General features: G+C 35.9%; 1 protein-coding gene and 3 long non-coding RNA genes across 4 annotated transcripts; 2 read left to right on the top strand and 2 right to left on the bottom strand.

The window, feature by feature from the left end:
* Nucleotides 1-983: 983 nt before the first annotated feature.
* On the bottom strand, nucleotides 984-8,492 carry LOC123523214 (uncharacterized). The gene is made up of 2 exons (XR_008371274.1): nucleotides 7,886-8,492; nucleotides 984-1,073 (listed from the first exon to the last, which is right to left on the bottom strand). It is a non-coding gene; the product is annotated as an uncharacterized LOC123523214 (long non-coding RNA).
* A 465-nt stretch (nucleotides 8,493-8,957) lies between these two features.
* On the top strand, nucleotides 8,958-9,975 carry LOC128557992 (uncharacterized). Its single transcript, XM_053546695.1, has one exon. It carries the CDS (start codon nucleotides 8,958-8,960, stop codon nucleotides 9,747-9,749), a length of 792 nt encoding a protein of 263 aa, XP_053402670.1. The 3' UTR covers nucleotides 9,750-9,975.
* Nucleotides 9,976-10,935: 960 nt separating this feature from the next.
* Nucleotides 10,936-13,390, bottom strand: LOC123523212 (uncharacterized). The gene is made up of 3 exons (XR_008371275.1): nucleotides 12,982-13,390; nucleotides 11,749-11,842; nucleotides 10,936-11,160 (listed from the first exon to the last, which is right to left on the bottom strand). It is a non-coding gene; the product is annotated as an uncharacterized LOC123523212 (long non-coding RNA).
* On the top strand, nucleotides 12,285-12,899 carry LOC128557625 (uncharacterized). Its single transcript, XR_008371276.1, has 2 exons — nucleotides 12,285-12,585; nucleotides 12,859-12,899. It is a non-coding gene; the product is annotated as an uncharacterized LOC128557625 (long non-coding RNA).
* Nucleotides 13,391-13,574: the final 184 nt, after the last annotated feature.

The raw sequence follows: 13,574 nt of genomic DNA, 5'->3' as shown, positions 1-13,574 counted from the left end.
AAATTAAGCTCCTAAATATACGCGCGATTCCTCTGCACATTTGTTTATCCGGACGTGACGTCATATTGGCATTCACGTGCGGCCAAACGCTATACTGCGGATCTTTGTTTACATTTTTTGACAGCTAGTTGTCACTTGTGTTTCTATCACTGAACCGGGCAGTTGCCTCTAGAAATGTACTCCAACGTGGAGGTGCTTACCCATTTTTGATTACTCTATCTATTTAGCGTATTTGTACTGGTCACTAACCCAGATTCAACGTTTAAACAGTATTTTTATAGAGATCCTTTAGTCCCGGTGCAGTAGCCGTAGGCTAAACTTGACCCAATCTGGTCAAGTTCTTGTAAGGTTATAAAACGAACCTGAATATTGTTCTTAGGTATTCTTATTATACGGGAGCTCGGTTTTTACTTATCCTGACATTTATTTTACTATAATTATAGAAGATAGTGATTTTGCCCAATCTGGTCAGAGTGACCCAATCTGATACTTGACCGAATCCGGTCTCAACTTAGGTTTACATGAGATTCATGCATATCTGTATTTGTATCATTGAAATATAAATACAACCATACAAAATATAATAAATATATGAACTGGTTGAATTTGTCAGCTTATACATTCAGAAATCTTAAAGGTGTCCTATTCGAACCCATGTGCCCACATTAGGTTTTCATGTTGCGACTCTAGGTTCAGACTTACAGCTTGGACTGCGAGTAGCCTTGCCAGCGACACCAGTCATTTATTTGAGGGCAAGCGCAACATTTGGTGTCAGAAGTGGGATATTAAATTTCTGAATTGCCACAGACACCCATCATCACAATTTGAAATTGTTTTCTGTCCAGGTGAACTCTACATTGTTGTGTACTTTGCAGTATAATGGGAATATTCTGAACATCTGGAATTGCTTTGATGTCTTTTGACATAAATCTGAAAAGTCTGTCTTACAGGTTATAAGATAGTAAAATTGATAATGACAAAACAGAACAGTGTTGTTTATTGAATAAGTGTACATAAATTGCAAAAATTGACTTGTCCTGTTCTTCAACTGGGTTAGTGACTGGTGTTTGAATCTGAAAAAGAAAAATATTAGCTTATTTAAAATTTGTCATTGCAAACATATAATAAGTAAAATTTTACAATAGAAATTTTATATTATAAAACTGTGTTGATAGAAAATTGAAATAAAATGGATGATTGTAGACATATTTATGTGTTTGGTGGTTCATCCACAGAAAATGACTCATCTAATGAGAATGAAAATGGCGAGAATATCTCGAACTCAGAAAATGCACAGCTAGGTTCTAGCACAGAGAATACTTCTGTTAATTTGAACGGGGAAAATACACGAAACCGAAACGTCGATCACAGTGATTCTAGAATCTGTGACTTAGAAAGTTACATTGGCAATCAAATGTCGCAAGTTCTTGATAAAATTTCTGGTTTGGGACAAACTATTCAAGGTGTAAACACACAATTACAAAAGCAAATGAATATGGTTGAAAATGAAGTTCACATTGTGAAATCAAAATTGACTCAAATTGAGAATCCTGATCATGAGATACAATTCAATTACAATGTTCAAAGAAATGATCGACCAAACACAACCCGGCGCGATACCTTGTCTTATAACAGGCATGACTGTGAAACTAATAGTCAAACCTCTTTAAGTCAAAACCAGAATCAGTCGGCTTATGAATTAGCGCAAACTTATCAGAATTCTGCTCCGCAATATCAGTCCAATACAGGTAATCTTAAAATGAAACCAAAGGCATACAGTGGTGATGAAAACTTGGAAGATTTCCTGACTCAGTTTGAAATTACTTCAGAAATTAATGGCTGGAGTTATGCTCAAAAGTCTTTGTATTTGGGCAGTAGTTTGACTGGTGGGGCGCGATCTTTATTAAGCGAAATGAACGAACGCGAGAGACGTGACTATGACTCATTACTAGAAAAGCTTAAAGCTTGCTTCGGATCAGAAAATAAGGCTGAAGTTTTCCGTACCCAACTAAAATCCCGTACCCGTGGAAAAGGGGAGACAATCCCTGAATTGGCGCATTCAGTCAGAAAAATGACACGGCAAGCTTATCCAACGGCAAGCCAAGATGTGGTAGAGGCTTTAGCTTTAGATAATTTCATAGATGCACTAAATGATTCTGATATCCGATTGCGTTTACGCGAAGTGACTGCAAAAAGTATTACTGAGGCCGAAAAGATTGCTGTGCAAATGGAGGCACATAGGTTACCCGACAGGCAACGAAACAAGTTTGTATGTACAGTAGAAAGTAAATCGGATAATGAAACAGTATTGAAACCACAGAACAGTAATTTTGAAACAGAACGCAAAAATGGCCACAATCAGGGCTCTTACCAGTACCGACCGCAACATGATAACAAACAAGGTTCATACCAGAACCAATCGCAGTCTCGAGGTGGTTTTCGATTCCGTGGGAATAATAGGCGTAATGACAGAATGCACGATAGACCACACAATGTTAATTGGGGGCCAAATTACAACGCAATGCTTTCTCAACGCGGCCGAAATGCTAATTTTCGTGGAAATGTACCCCAGACTGGAAACCATAATTTCCAGGGAAACGGGCAAATGTCAAGCTGGAGGGGTCACGGCTCGACATCACAAAGGTACCCCAGAAATCAATAAATAATTTGGGATCAGATCATGGATATTTTGTGTCTGCCAAAATTTCTAATTACTCTTTAACAATGTTAGTGGACACTGGAGCAAATATTTCTATAATAAATGAAGAGACATTTGACAAATTGCCATATGCTGCAAAATCCAGTGTACAATCAGTACAGCATGCAATGAGTTACTGTGACTGGTGAAAGTCTCCTTTTTATGGTAAAACTGAAATTGAACTGTGTATTGGCAGACAGAAATTAGTCCATGAATTTCATGTAGCTGATATAGCTCAGACTGCACTGATTGGTTTGGATTTTCTGTTAAAAAATCATTGTGAATATTTTGCTAAGCAAAGGCTATATAATCTTGGGAGGGAGAGAATCCCTTGTTTTGTAATGAGACAGATGCCTCTGCTAGTTGTTGCCGAATTGCTGTTTCTGAAACAGTGGTTGTTCCCCCCGAGTCCGAAATGATTATTAAGGGTAAACCTTTAGACAGCCTGAACAAACAGGAAATGGGTTTAATAGAACCAAATTTGAATTTTGTAGAAAAATCTGGCCTGATAATAGCCAAAACCTTAGTGGATCCAGAATGTGGTACATTTCCCATGAGAATTGCAAATTTACCAATGAACCTTGCACAATTTATGAAATACAGTTACTGCTGATTTAGAACCAGTCACTGTCAATGAGCCTGTAGCAGTCAGAAATGTACACCATAATGTACAAACGTTAGCAGATAATAGTAAAACTGTGCCCGAGCACCTAACTAGTGTATTTGAAAAGTCATCTGTACATTTGGATAATGAACAAAAGGAAAAATTAAAGCAATTCCTTATAAAGAATCAAGACGTGTTTTCACGAAATGATAGGGACATTGGTCATACTGATTTGGTTACACATAAGATAGACACTGGTGATTCGGAACCGGTTAAGACATATCCTTATCGTGTACCACTAGCAAAACGTAAACGCGGAAGAGCCGAAATCAAGAAAATGTCTGAAGATGGTATAATTGAACCTGCATGTTCCCCATGGCTGTCACCGATTCTAATGGTAACAAAGCCCGATAACTCTATCAGATTTTGCTGTGACTTCAGAAAATTGAATCTTGCCACAAAGAAAGAATATCAGCCTCTTCCTAGAATAGATGACAATTTAGATGCCTTATCGTCTGCAAAATGGTTCTCAGTCTGTGATCTTAAGGCTGGATTTTGGCAAATTGATATAGAGAAAGAGAGTCGGCCTAAAACAGCATTTAGCTTGCAAGGTGGTCAACATGGCAATTTTGTAAATTAGCTTTTGGTCTTTGTAATAGTCCTAGTGTATTCACAAGACTCATGCAAATGGTATTTAAAGGTCTTATTTGGAATACTTTAGTCTTATATCTAGATGATATAATTGTGTTTGCACAAACTTTTGATCAAGCTTTGGTAAATTTGCAAGAAGTTATGGACAGGTTAAAGCAAGCCAATCTTAAGTTACACCCGAAAAAGTGTAATTTTTTCCAAAAAGAAGTGACTTTCCTTGGCCATGTCATCACTGAAAAGGGGATTTCTACATGTCCCGAGAAAGTAAAATGTGTGAAAGACTGGCCTCAGCCAAGAAATGCGAAAGAGACCAAGAGTTTTGTTTCTTTGGTATCTTTTTACCGAAAGTTTATAAAGGATTTGCAAATATTGCAAAACCTCTACACAAGCTGACCGAGCAAGACCATAAGTTCCTATGGACCTCTGAGTGCGAAGAATCTTTTCAAAAGTTGAAACTGGCACTCATAAACAGTCCAATTTTAGCTTACCCCACTGAAAACGATTATTTCATTATAGACACTGATGCGAGCCAAGTAGCATATGGCGGAATCTTAAGTCAAGTTCAAAACGGTCAAGAAAAGGTCATAGCATATTTTTCTAAGTGTTTTAGTAGGTCAGAGCGTTCATATTGTGTGACTAGGAAAGAGTTAGCTGCTGTTGTAAGGTCTGTAAAACAATTCCACCATTATCTCTATGGTAGGAAGTTCACCATTCGAAGTGATCATGCCAGTCTGAAATGGTTGACAAATTTCAGAAATCTTGAAGGCCAGTTATGTCGTTGGGTCAATACACTTGAGAATTATGACTATGAGATTTTGTATAGACCAGGCCGAGTACATTCAAACGTCGACGCATTATAGAGAAGACCGTGTTATGATGAAAATTGCATATACTGTGATAGGGTAGATAGTAGATTTCAAACAGTCAATGTGTCTAGAGTCGGTATCACTAGAAAACAGAAAGTTGAAAATGATCAGGTCACGAAACAAGAGCTGTCGGATGACAGCGCGCTCGACTATTCGAAGAATTGATTGAAGAATGGGGTCAAAATATTTCCATAGATTTTCAGACAAAAGAAAAAAATGGATTAAACAAAAAATTCTCCTGTATTTGTGGATTTCGATTAGTCTTGCACTAAGTGGCAATGTGTGACCATGATGGCAAATATGTTATTAAGTTATATGTTAGGCAAACACAGACTTGTATGAAAAGTTAACTAATTTCCAAGTCCAAAAAGGGTCATAATTCAGTCAAAATATTGACAGAGTTATGTACACTTGCCTACAGATGGAAATCATGTTGATATACTAGTGTTAACAGTTTCAAAGCCACAGTTCAAATATTTTGACAAAAATGTCAAAGTCCAAAAAGGCCATAATTCAGCCAAAATAGTTGTCAAGAGTTATGTACTCTTGCCTGCAGATGGAAATCATAATGATAAACAAGTGTTTAAAGTTTAAAAGCCATATGTCAAATAATCTTGACAAAACATGGACATATACGAAAACAGAACCAATTTCCAAGTTCAAAAAGGGCCATATTCAGCCAAAAAGATGACAGAGTTATGTACTCTTGCCTATTGATAGAGACTATAATACTGAACAAGATATAAAGTTTCAAAGCCATATGTCAAACACTTTACACAAAATATAAACTGGTACGAAAAACTTAACCAAGACTTCTAAGTCAGAAGGGGCCATAATTCAGCCAAAATGCTTGATGGGATTATGTACTCTTGCCTACAACTGGATATGGTGATGGTAAACAAGTGTTGAAAGTTTCAAAGCTTTATCTCAAAAGACTTTGTCAAAATGTAGACTGGTACGAAAAACTTAACCCAAGATTTCTAAGTAAAAAAGGGGCAATAATTCAACCAAAATGCTTGATGGAGTTATGTACTCTTGCCTACAACTGGACATGGTGATGGTAAACAAGTGTTGAAAGTTTCAAAGCTTTATCTCAAAAGACTTTGCCAAAATATGAACTGGTACGAAAAACTTAACCAAGATTTCTAAGTCAAAAGGGGCCATAATTCAGTCAAAATGCTTGACAGAGTTATATACTGTTGCCTATAACTGGACATGGTGATGGTAAACAAGTGTTGAAAGTTTCAAAGCTTTATCTCAAAAGACTTTGTCAAAATGTGGATTGGTACGAAAAACTTAACCAGGGTGTGACGCCGACGCCGACACCGACGCCGTGGTGAGTAGGATAGCTCTACTTATTCTTCGAATAGTCGAGCTAAAAACAAGATAATGAAGACAAACAGCCGATAGCTAAGAATACTTTGAGAGAAAAGGGGATCTCGATGATCTCTAGTGTCAATGATATCATACTGTTGATACTGTCCATTCTATGTTTAGTTGTAGGTAAGAAATCCGTGGTCTTACTGTTGCTTTTGCAACAAATCGTGCTACAAATTTTTTTTTTTTTTCAGGTAATGTAGAAAAGTCACAAGTGACTGCAGAGAGTTACTATAATATCAAACCACCTGAGAAATCTGAACATTTGACTGGCAAAGCCGAATCACCAAATATTTGTAGAAATGAAAGTCAAATACCTATTGAGAATAATGTGAAAGATCACAAACCAAGTTCAGTTAAGGTCAAGAAATTGTTAACTGACTATGACTCAGCTAGCAATACTCCCGATAGTACGAAAAATAAGGTCAAGAGTCTCAGCTTGCTGAAACCACGAAATTGCAATACAAATGACGACGTTATGATAAGGTCAACTGTGTCTTTAACTAATGGTGTCGAGGTCAGAATGTCAAAATCTGACAATCCATTAGCTAATGTTAACCAAGATCAAACCATGCACTCTTCTAACGAGGTTAGATCTAAAGTATCTGACAGGAAGAGCGACTGTAGTATAAGGTCATGTAAACAAATTTCAAAGGAGTCTACCGAGGTCAGGTCTGTATCTGACAAGAGTCCTGCGGAAGACGAGTGTTTACCCGGTCCGTCAAGTAGAGACAGTAACCAGTCTATTGCAGAATCGCAAGGAATTGTTGACAATTCAAATTCGCAAGTGAACAGGCAAGCAAATGACGCCAATCAAAGTAGCGAAAATGTTCCTAAGTTGAATATCGAGAACTTAGATTTAGAACATGTAGGCGAATTACAAAAGGCTGACCCAATTCTCAAACATGTCTTGCAGTGGGTAATGACTAATGAAAAACCAGACTGGAATCAGGTTTCTCCATTTGGGGTAGAGTTGAAGTATTACTGGTACAGGTGGGAATCATTCGTAATAAGAAACGGTTTGCTTTATCGAAAATGGGAAAATGATGTTGGAAGTTTAACCGAGTTCCAACTAGTAGTACCGAGATGTTGACCGAGTTTATATTGTCGAATCTCACGACTCTTTGACCAGTTCACATCTAGGTGTGAAGAAAACCTTGAAAAGAATAAGACAGAAATTTTTCTTTTACGGTGTGCGTGATGCAGTGGAGAAGTGGTGTAGAAAATGTAGTGTATGTGCATCGCGAAAAATGCCAAAAACTAAATTTAAGGCCCCTATGAAACAGTTCACCTCTGGTGCTAAATGGGAAAGAGTAGCTATAGATTTTGTCGGCCCACTTGGTAAAACTGCGAACAATAATCGGTATTTAATGGTAGTATCAGATTATTTTACGAAATGGACAGAAGCAGTGCCATTACCGAATTTAGAAACAGTTACAGTCGCTAACGCATTAATTGAAAATATATTTTTAAGGTTTGGCATACCACTTTCTATTCATACTGATCAAGGAGCGCAATTTGAGTCAAAGTTGTTTCAAGAGTTATGTAAACTACTTGGTATTCAAAAGACTAGAAATACCCCATTTCGACCGCAGAGTTCAGGGTTTATTGAGCGTGTAAACAGAAGTATTCTCGACATGCTAACAGTATTTGTGTCCGAGCACAGAAATGACTGGGACAAGTATGTACCTTTATGTTTAATGGCCCATCGTAGTTCTGTACATGAAGCCATTGGTGTCACACCCGCATCTATGGTCTATGGCTCTGAAATAAGGCTCCCAATTGATCTTGTCTTTGGACAGCCTGAATTAGAAAATGCTGAAACGAGACTAAAATATGGTTCTGATTATGTAAATGCTTTGGAAAGTAGAATAGTAGAAATACATGAATATGCTAGGAACGAACTTAAAGTCTCTAGTGAGGTCATGAAAAAGAAATATGACCTCAATACTAACTTTCAACAGTATGATGTAGGTGATCAGGTGTGGTATTATAACCCACAAAGGAAAGTCGGGCGAACTAGTAAATTCACGAGACTGTGGAAGGGTCCCTATACAGTTTTAACAAAAATCAGTAGCATTTTGTACCGTATTCAAGGGTTACGTCAGAAACCTCGCGTAGTACATCATGACAAATTAAAACCATATGTCTGCAGAGCATAGCAAGATTGTGTTGTACAGTTAATGTAACAAACTGATAATGTACAATTACAGCTTGTCCTTTTTATTTTCATTAATCTATTTGAAGCTGCAGCATTATGCAAAAAAAAAAAAAAAAAAAAAAAATTATGTGCAAAAATTACCATTCAATTTACAGCCATCCTGTGTTATCTACCAGTTCGAAGTTCTCCAGTCTTTTCTGTGTTCGCACCTATTAAAAGAAAACGACATTGCTAGAAGTAAAATACATTATGATTATACACTGTAATGCAATATGGGTTAGAATATTGAGAAATTGTACTTAATCGATTTTTTTTTTTTTGATTCCAGAAAAGATATACTTGTAAAATCGTGGGGACATTCACTTTACAACAAGGGGCAAATGTCGATCGCATCTGATTGAGCAGCACAGCCAATTAGCTAACAATGTATAAACTGTGGAAGATCTTTTTACGAAATACCCCTGGAAATTATTGCCACACATCAAGACAGGACTTTGTAAGGTATCACACAGTTTCTGGTGCAAGAGGGGTGGAGGCGGAGAAGATTCTGCAAGAATACATTAGAAATGTAGACAGTCTATCATTGACCAACATGCCCCAATGATAAGAATCCCAACTAGACCAAAAGCTTCCTATGGTAACAAGAGAGAAGATAACTTAACTTCAACCAATGATCAAGGAAATAAACGTCCTTGTAACAGAGATAGATCACCATCAGCAAAATCTTCACCGAATTTGTCCTCTTCATCACGTTCTTCGTCAACATCATCAAATTCATCATCAACGTCAAATTCATCATCAACTTCATCAAGTACTAACACTTCATCATCAACAAGTGAAATGGAAGACCTTGAAAGCACTGTAATTGATTTGCAGTTGAGTGAAACAAGTAATGAAGACATACACGTTGAAAGGGAGAAATTGAAAAAACAAAGGGAAGAAGACAGGAAGAGAAGGGAAGAGGAAGAGAAAGAAAGGAAACGGATTGAGGAAGAAATTAGGAAAGAAGAAATAGAATTAGAGATGGAAGAAAAGAGAAAAAATGAACAGAAAAAGAAAGATGAAATGAAGAAGAAAGAAGAGATGGAGGCACAGAGAAAGAAAGAAGAAATGAGAAAAATTGAGGAAAAAAGACAGCAAGAGAAAAAGGAAGCACAGAATGAGGAAGAATTGAGAAATAGTGAGATAGAAGAACAACGGAAAAAAGAGGAGGAAATGAAGAAGATAGAAGAGGAGAAAGAGAAAGCAAGAAAGAAAGAGGAGGAAATGAAGAAGATAGAAGCAGAGAAACAAAGAAAGAATGAGGAGGAGAGGAAGATACGAGAAGAGGAGAAAGAAAGAAAGAAAGAAAGAGGAGGAAATGAAGAAGAAAGAAGAGGAGAAAAAGGATGAACAAAGAAGGAATGAAAAAAAGAAAGAACAAGAGAAGAAAAATGAAGAAGAAATTAATAAAACAGAAAAGAAACGATTGGATGACAGACAAAGAGAGAACAAAAAGAAACTAAATAAAGCTGAAATGATAAGAAATTACCAACAAAAAAGAATTAGACTGAATGTATCTGGAAAGATATACGAAACAACAACCACTACACTGAAGGCATCTGCAGGAGTTTTAAGTGACCTAGCAGATCTTGACACTGAAGAAATATTTTTGGACAGAGATTTCAAATTTTTTCCATTATTCAAATTATTTAAGGATGTGAAGCCAACAAGGACAGTTTCCCGTTAAACATTCTTCCCAGCAGTAGAAGTGAATTGAGAGAGTTGTTGTTTGAAACAAAATTTATAGCCCTCCCTATTTTAGAAAAAGCTAGTAAGAGAAAAGAAAGTAAAGATTACTGTATTAGTTAATGAAAAAGAATTACAGAATTTGAAATATAATAGAAATGAAGAAGAAATTCAACATTTGAAATATAATGAAAATGAAGAAGAAATTCAACATTTGAAATGGAATGAAAATGAAGAAGAAATATCACATTTGAAATATAATGAAAATGAAGAAGAAATATAATGAAAAGGATTCCAGAAACCACTATCAGAAGTCAAACAGATGTATATTGTATTAACTAAGAAGACTGTATTAGATTAGATAAAACTTAGGAAAATATGTAATTTCAAATTTGTTAACTTTACCATCACCCTTAACTTACTTTTTAAAGTTTACTCTCTAGTCATCACTTCTCTGCATTTTCACATAATAGTAGGACTGGTACTGCTCCTGTAAAATTATAAGTTTCAAGTTTCAAGTAAAATGTTAAGTAAGAATTGTAATTAAATTTTTACATATTGTTGTTTCTGCATATTGTAAAAAAAAAAAAAAAAAAAAAAAAATAAATTTAAATACAAGCATTTAAATTTCAAGACTCAAACTGTTAGTGTAGTACTTACATGTAGGTAGAAATAATCAAAGTATTTCAGGTAGACAATTTTTGCTACCTTTTTCCTACATAATTACAGAATCAGGCACTGTATTATTAACATGTTTGTAACTAAATATATTATTGTTATTATGCAATTCTGGGTATATTATATATTAGGTACTGGTTTGAATCCAGGATCTTAACTTTGTAATGGTGGCTGTAGGTATGTACTATTGCATTGTTAGACTGTGAGCCACACCTCATTTTTGCATACTTTGCACTTCACATTATTCTGTGTAATATTTACAGACATGGTAAAAGAGGGGTACATGTTACAAGTTGTAAAGTTCAGTATTATAGGATTGTATATACTTAAGAGTCTCCACAATTTTTCTCTGCATTCATCATTATGGTTGCTGTAAGTGTTGTATTAGGACTTCTGTCTGAAAAATGCAAAGTTATAATGTACATTAAGGAGATAAGACGTCATAATTATGTAAATAATGTAATTATTGTACTGACAAGACATCTTAGCAAGAAATGTCTCTCTTTATATTGAGTATGTTTCATAATTTATGCCGCATAATATCCATATGTATTCATATTTCTGTTCATTAATGTTTTAAGTCTTCTATACATGTATTGTTGTTCATTATTCTGCTTAGATATTAATGTTGAAGACTAAGCTACAGCTGATATTCCCACTTTGTTGTTTTCTTATCAGCTACTGTTGTTCTTTATGCTCAATATTCATATGTAAGTGTGCCATGTATTACTGTTATGATACATAATTTGTCATTCAGTTTAAGAATGATACACTAGTAAGTTAAACAAGGCTTCGAGAATGTTGGTAGCATTCAGGCTACATCGTATCTGGTAGCATAATGGCTACATGTTTTGGTAGCATTCAGTCTACACCGTATCTGGTAGCATCTAGACTACATGTTTTGGTAGCATTCAGGCTACACCATATCTGATAGCATTATATAGTTGAAGCCTTAAAGTAGATATATTATAAAAATATTGTATACTCCTGTTATGCCGAGTTAATATTCCAGTATGTCTGTTTATCCGTATAAGTGTGACACGGTATGTCTGCAAATGATTCTCTTGTACTTTAATACCCTGAAATAATAAATTCGCATGTGTATTATGCATATATAACGAATTAAGTCATGCAAGACATTGTGCAACTGGTTTAATTCTAATACATATGTACAGATTGTAAGTTAGGTAAATTATCGTGTAAATGAACCAGGCTTAAATGGACCGTTATTAGCATATCTGAAAATAGTTAAATTGTTAAAGTAATCAACTGCAGTTTTAACATGATTTGTCTTTACCAGTTCATATCTGAATTTCATTCATACTGAATGCATTAAATCTACACATCTGTATTTTTCTGTAGTCAAAACTTTTAGTCAGATGCAAGCTCTTCAACTGTTTTGCCTTTATCATAGTTTGGTACCTTTATTGCTTTCATAATCTTTCATGTCATTCTAAATTGGGGACCAATTCTTAGAGGAGGGGGCAATGCTATGAACAGCCTACCGAGCTTGACATTTAGGAGGCAGTAAACAGTTTTGAGCCGTTAGTGTCGAATTGGCCGGGGTGAAATTTACAAATAAGAGGCAATTTACGGAATGAAGTGCATATTTGAACTTCTAAATAATAATAATTGCTAGAATTGAAGTTTCAGCGGCTAGAATTGAGTTTCACTTATTTAAAAAAAATCAGTTGAGTAGCCTTGATCTTGATAGTATGACGTAATGACTTGCAGGAACGTATACATGCTTCCTCTGAGCTAGCTTAAAGTGGGGTTGTCATTTTAGCAGGGACCTCAGGAAAACTGGAACAGTGAAGAAACGGTACGGATGGCACATATATTTGAGCTTATTTTCAGATTTTACAGTGTTACTGGAGTATGGAACAGTGTAGCAGTTGGGGCTATCAGTTTCAGGAAATTTTCTGCAGCGATTTAAAAATTGGCAAATTTAGCTTTTTTCGTCATCAGTTTCCGCGACCGGGAGAGCACAAAATTCAGGTCTTGTAAACAGAAAACTAGATATTAGAGATGTATTGTAGATGGTTTGTAACGATAGACATACAGTGATGTTAATGTTGCAATATCTTTATTTCAGGTGTGTGGTTACAGACTTTTGTGTGAGGTTTTGAAAGTTAGGTAGGCGACTCTAGGCTGAGGAGCTCAGAAAACTGTTTACTGCCTCCTTAACTGACAGTTTTGAGACGCTTTCTTACTATACCTTTTATGTGCGTCTGGCGACCCAGATTAACTCCACTTATATCGCTATTTTTACGCTTATTTCTCTTAATCAACCTGGATTGTTGGTTTTGTTAGTAATTATGGACTGTACTTTATTCATTTCAATCGATGTTACCATTCCATTCATCATATTTATCGTAGAAATCAAGCTCCTAAATATACGCGCGATTCCTCTGCACATTTGTTTATCCGGACGTGACGTCATATTGGCATTCACGTGCGGCCAAACGCTATACTGCGGATCTTTGTTTACATTTTTTGACAGCTAGTTGTCACTTGTGTTTCTATCACTGAACCGGGCAGTTGCCTCTAGAAATGTACTCCAACGTGGAGGTGCTTACCCATTTTTGATTACTCTATCTATTTAGCGTATTTGTACTGGTCACTAACCCAGATTCAACGTTTAAACAGTATTTTTATAGATATCCTTTAGACCCGGTGCAGTAGGCTAAACTTGACCCAATCTGGTCAAGTTCTTGTAAGGTTATAAAACGAACCTGAATATTGTTCTTAGGTATTCTTATTATACGGGAGCTCGGTTTTTACTTATCCTGACATTTATTTTACTATAAT

Source organism: Mercenaria mercenaria, chromosome 6 (genome assembly GCF_021730395.1).
Source record: "Mercenaria mercenaria strain notata chromosome 6, MADL_Memer_1, whole genome shotgun sequence".
Classification (NCBI taxonomy): domain Eukaryota; kingdom Metazoa; phylum Mollusca; class Bivalvia; order Venerida; family Veneridae; genus Mercenaria; species Mercenaria mercenaria.
The sequence above is the reverse complement of the archived record's forward strand: the minus strand, read 5'-3'. Positions and strand labels throughout refer to the sequence as shown.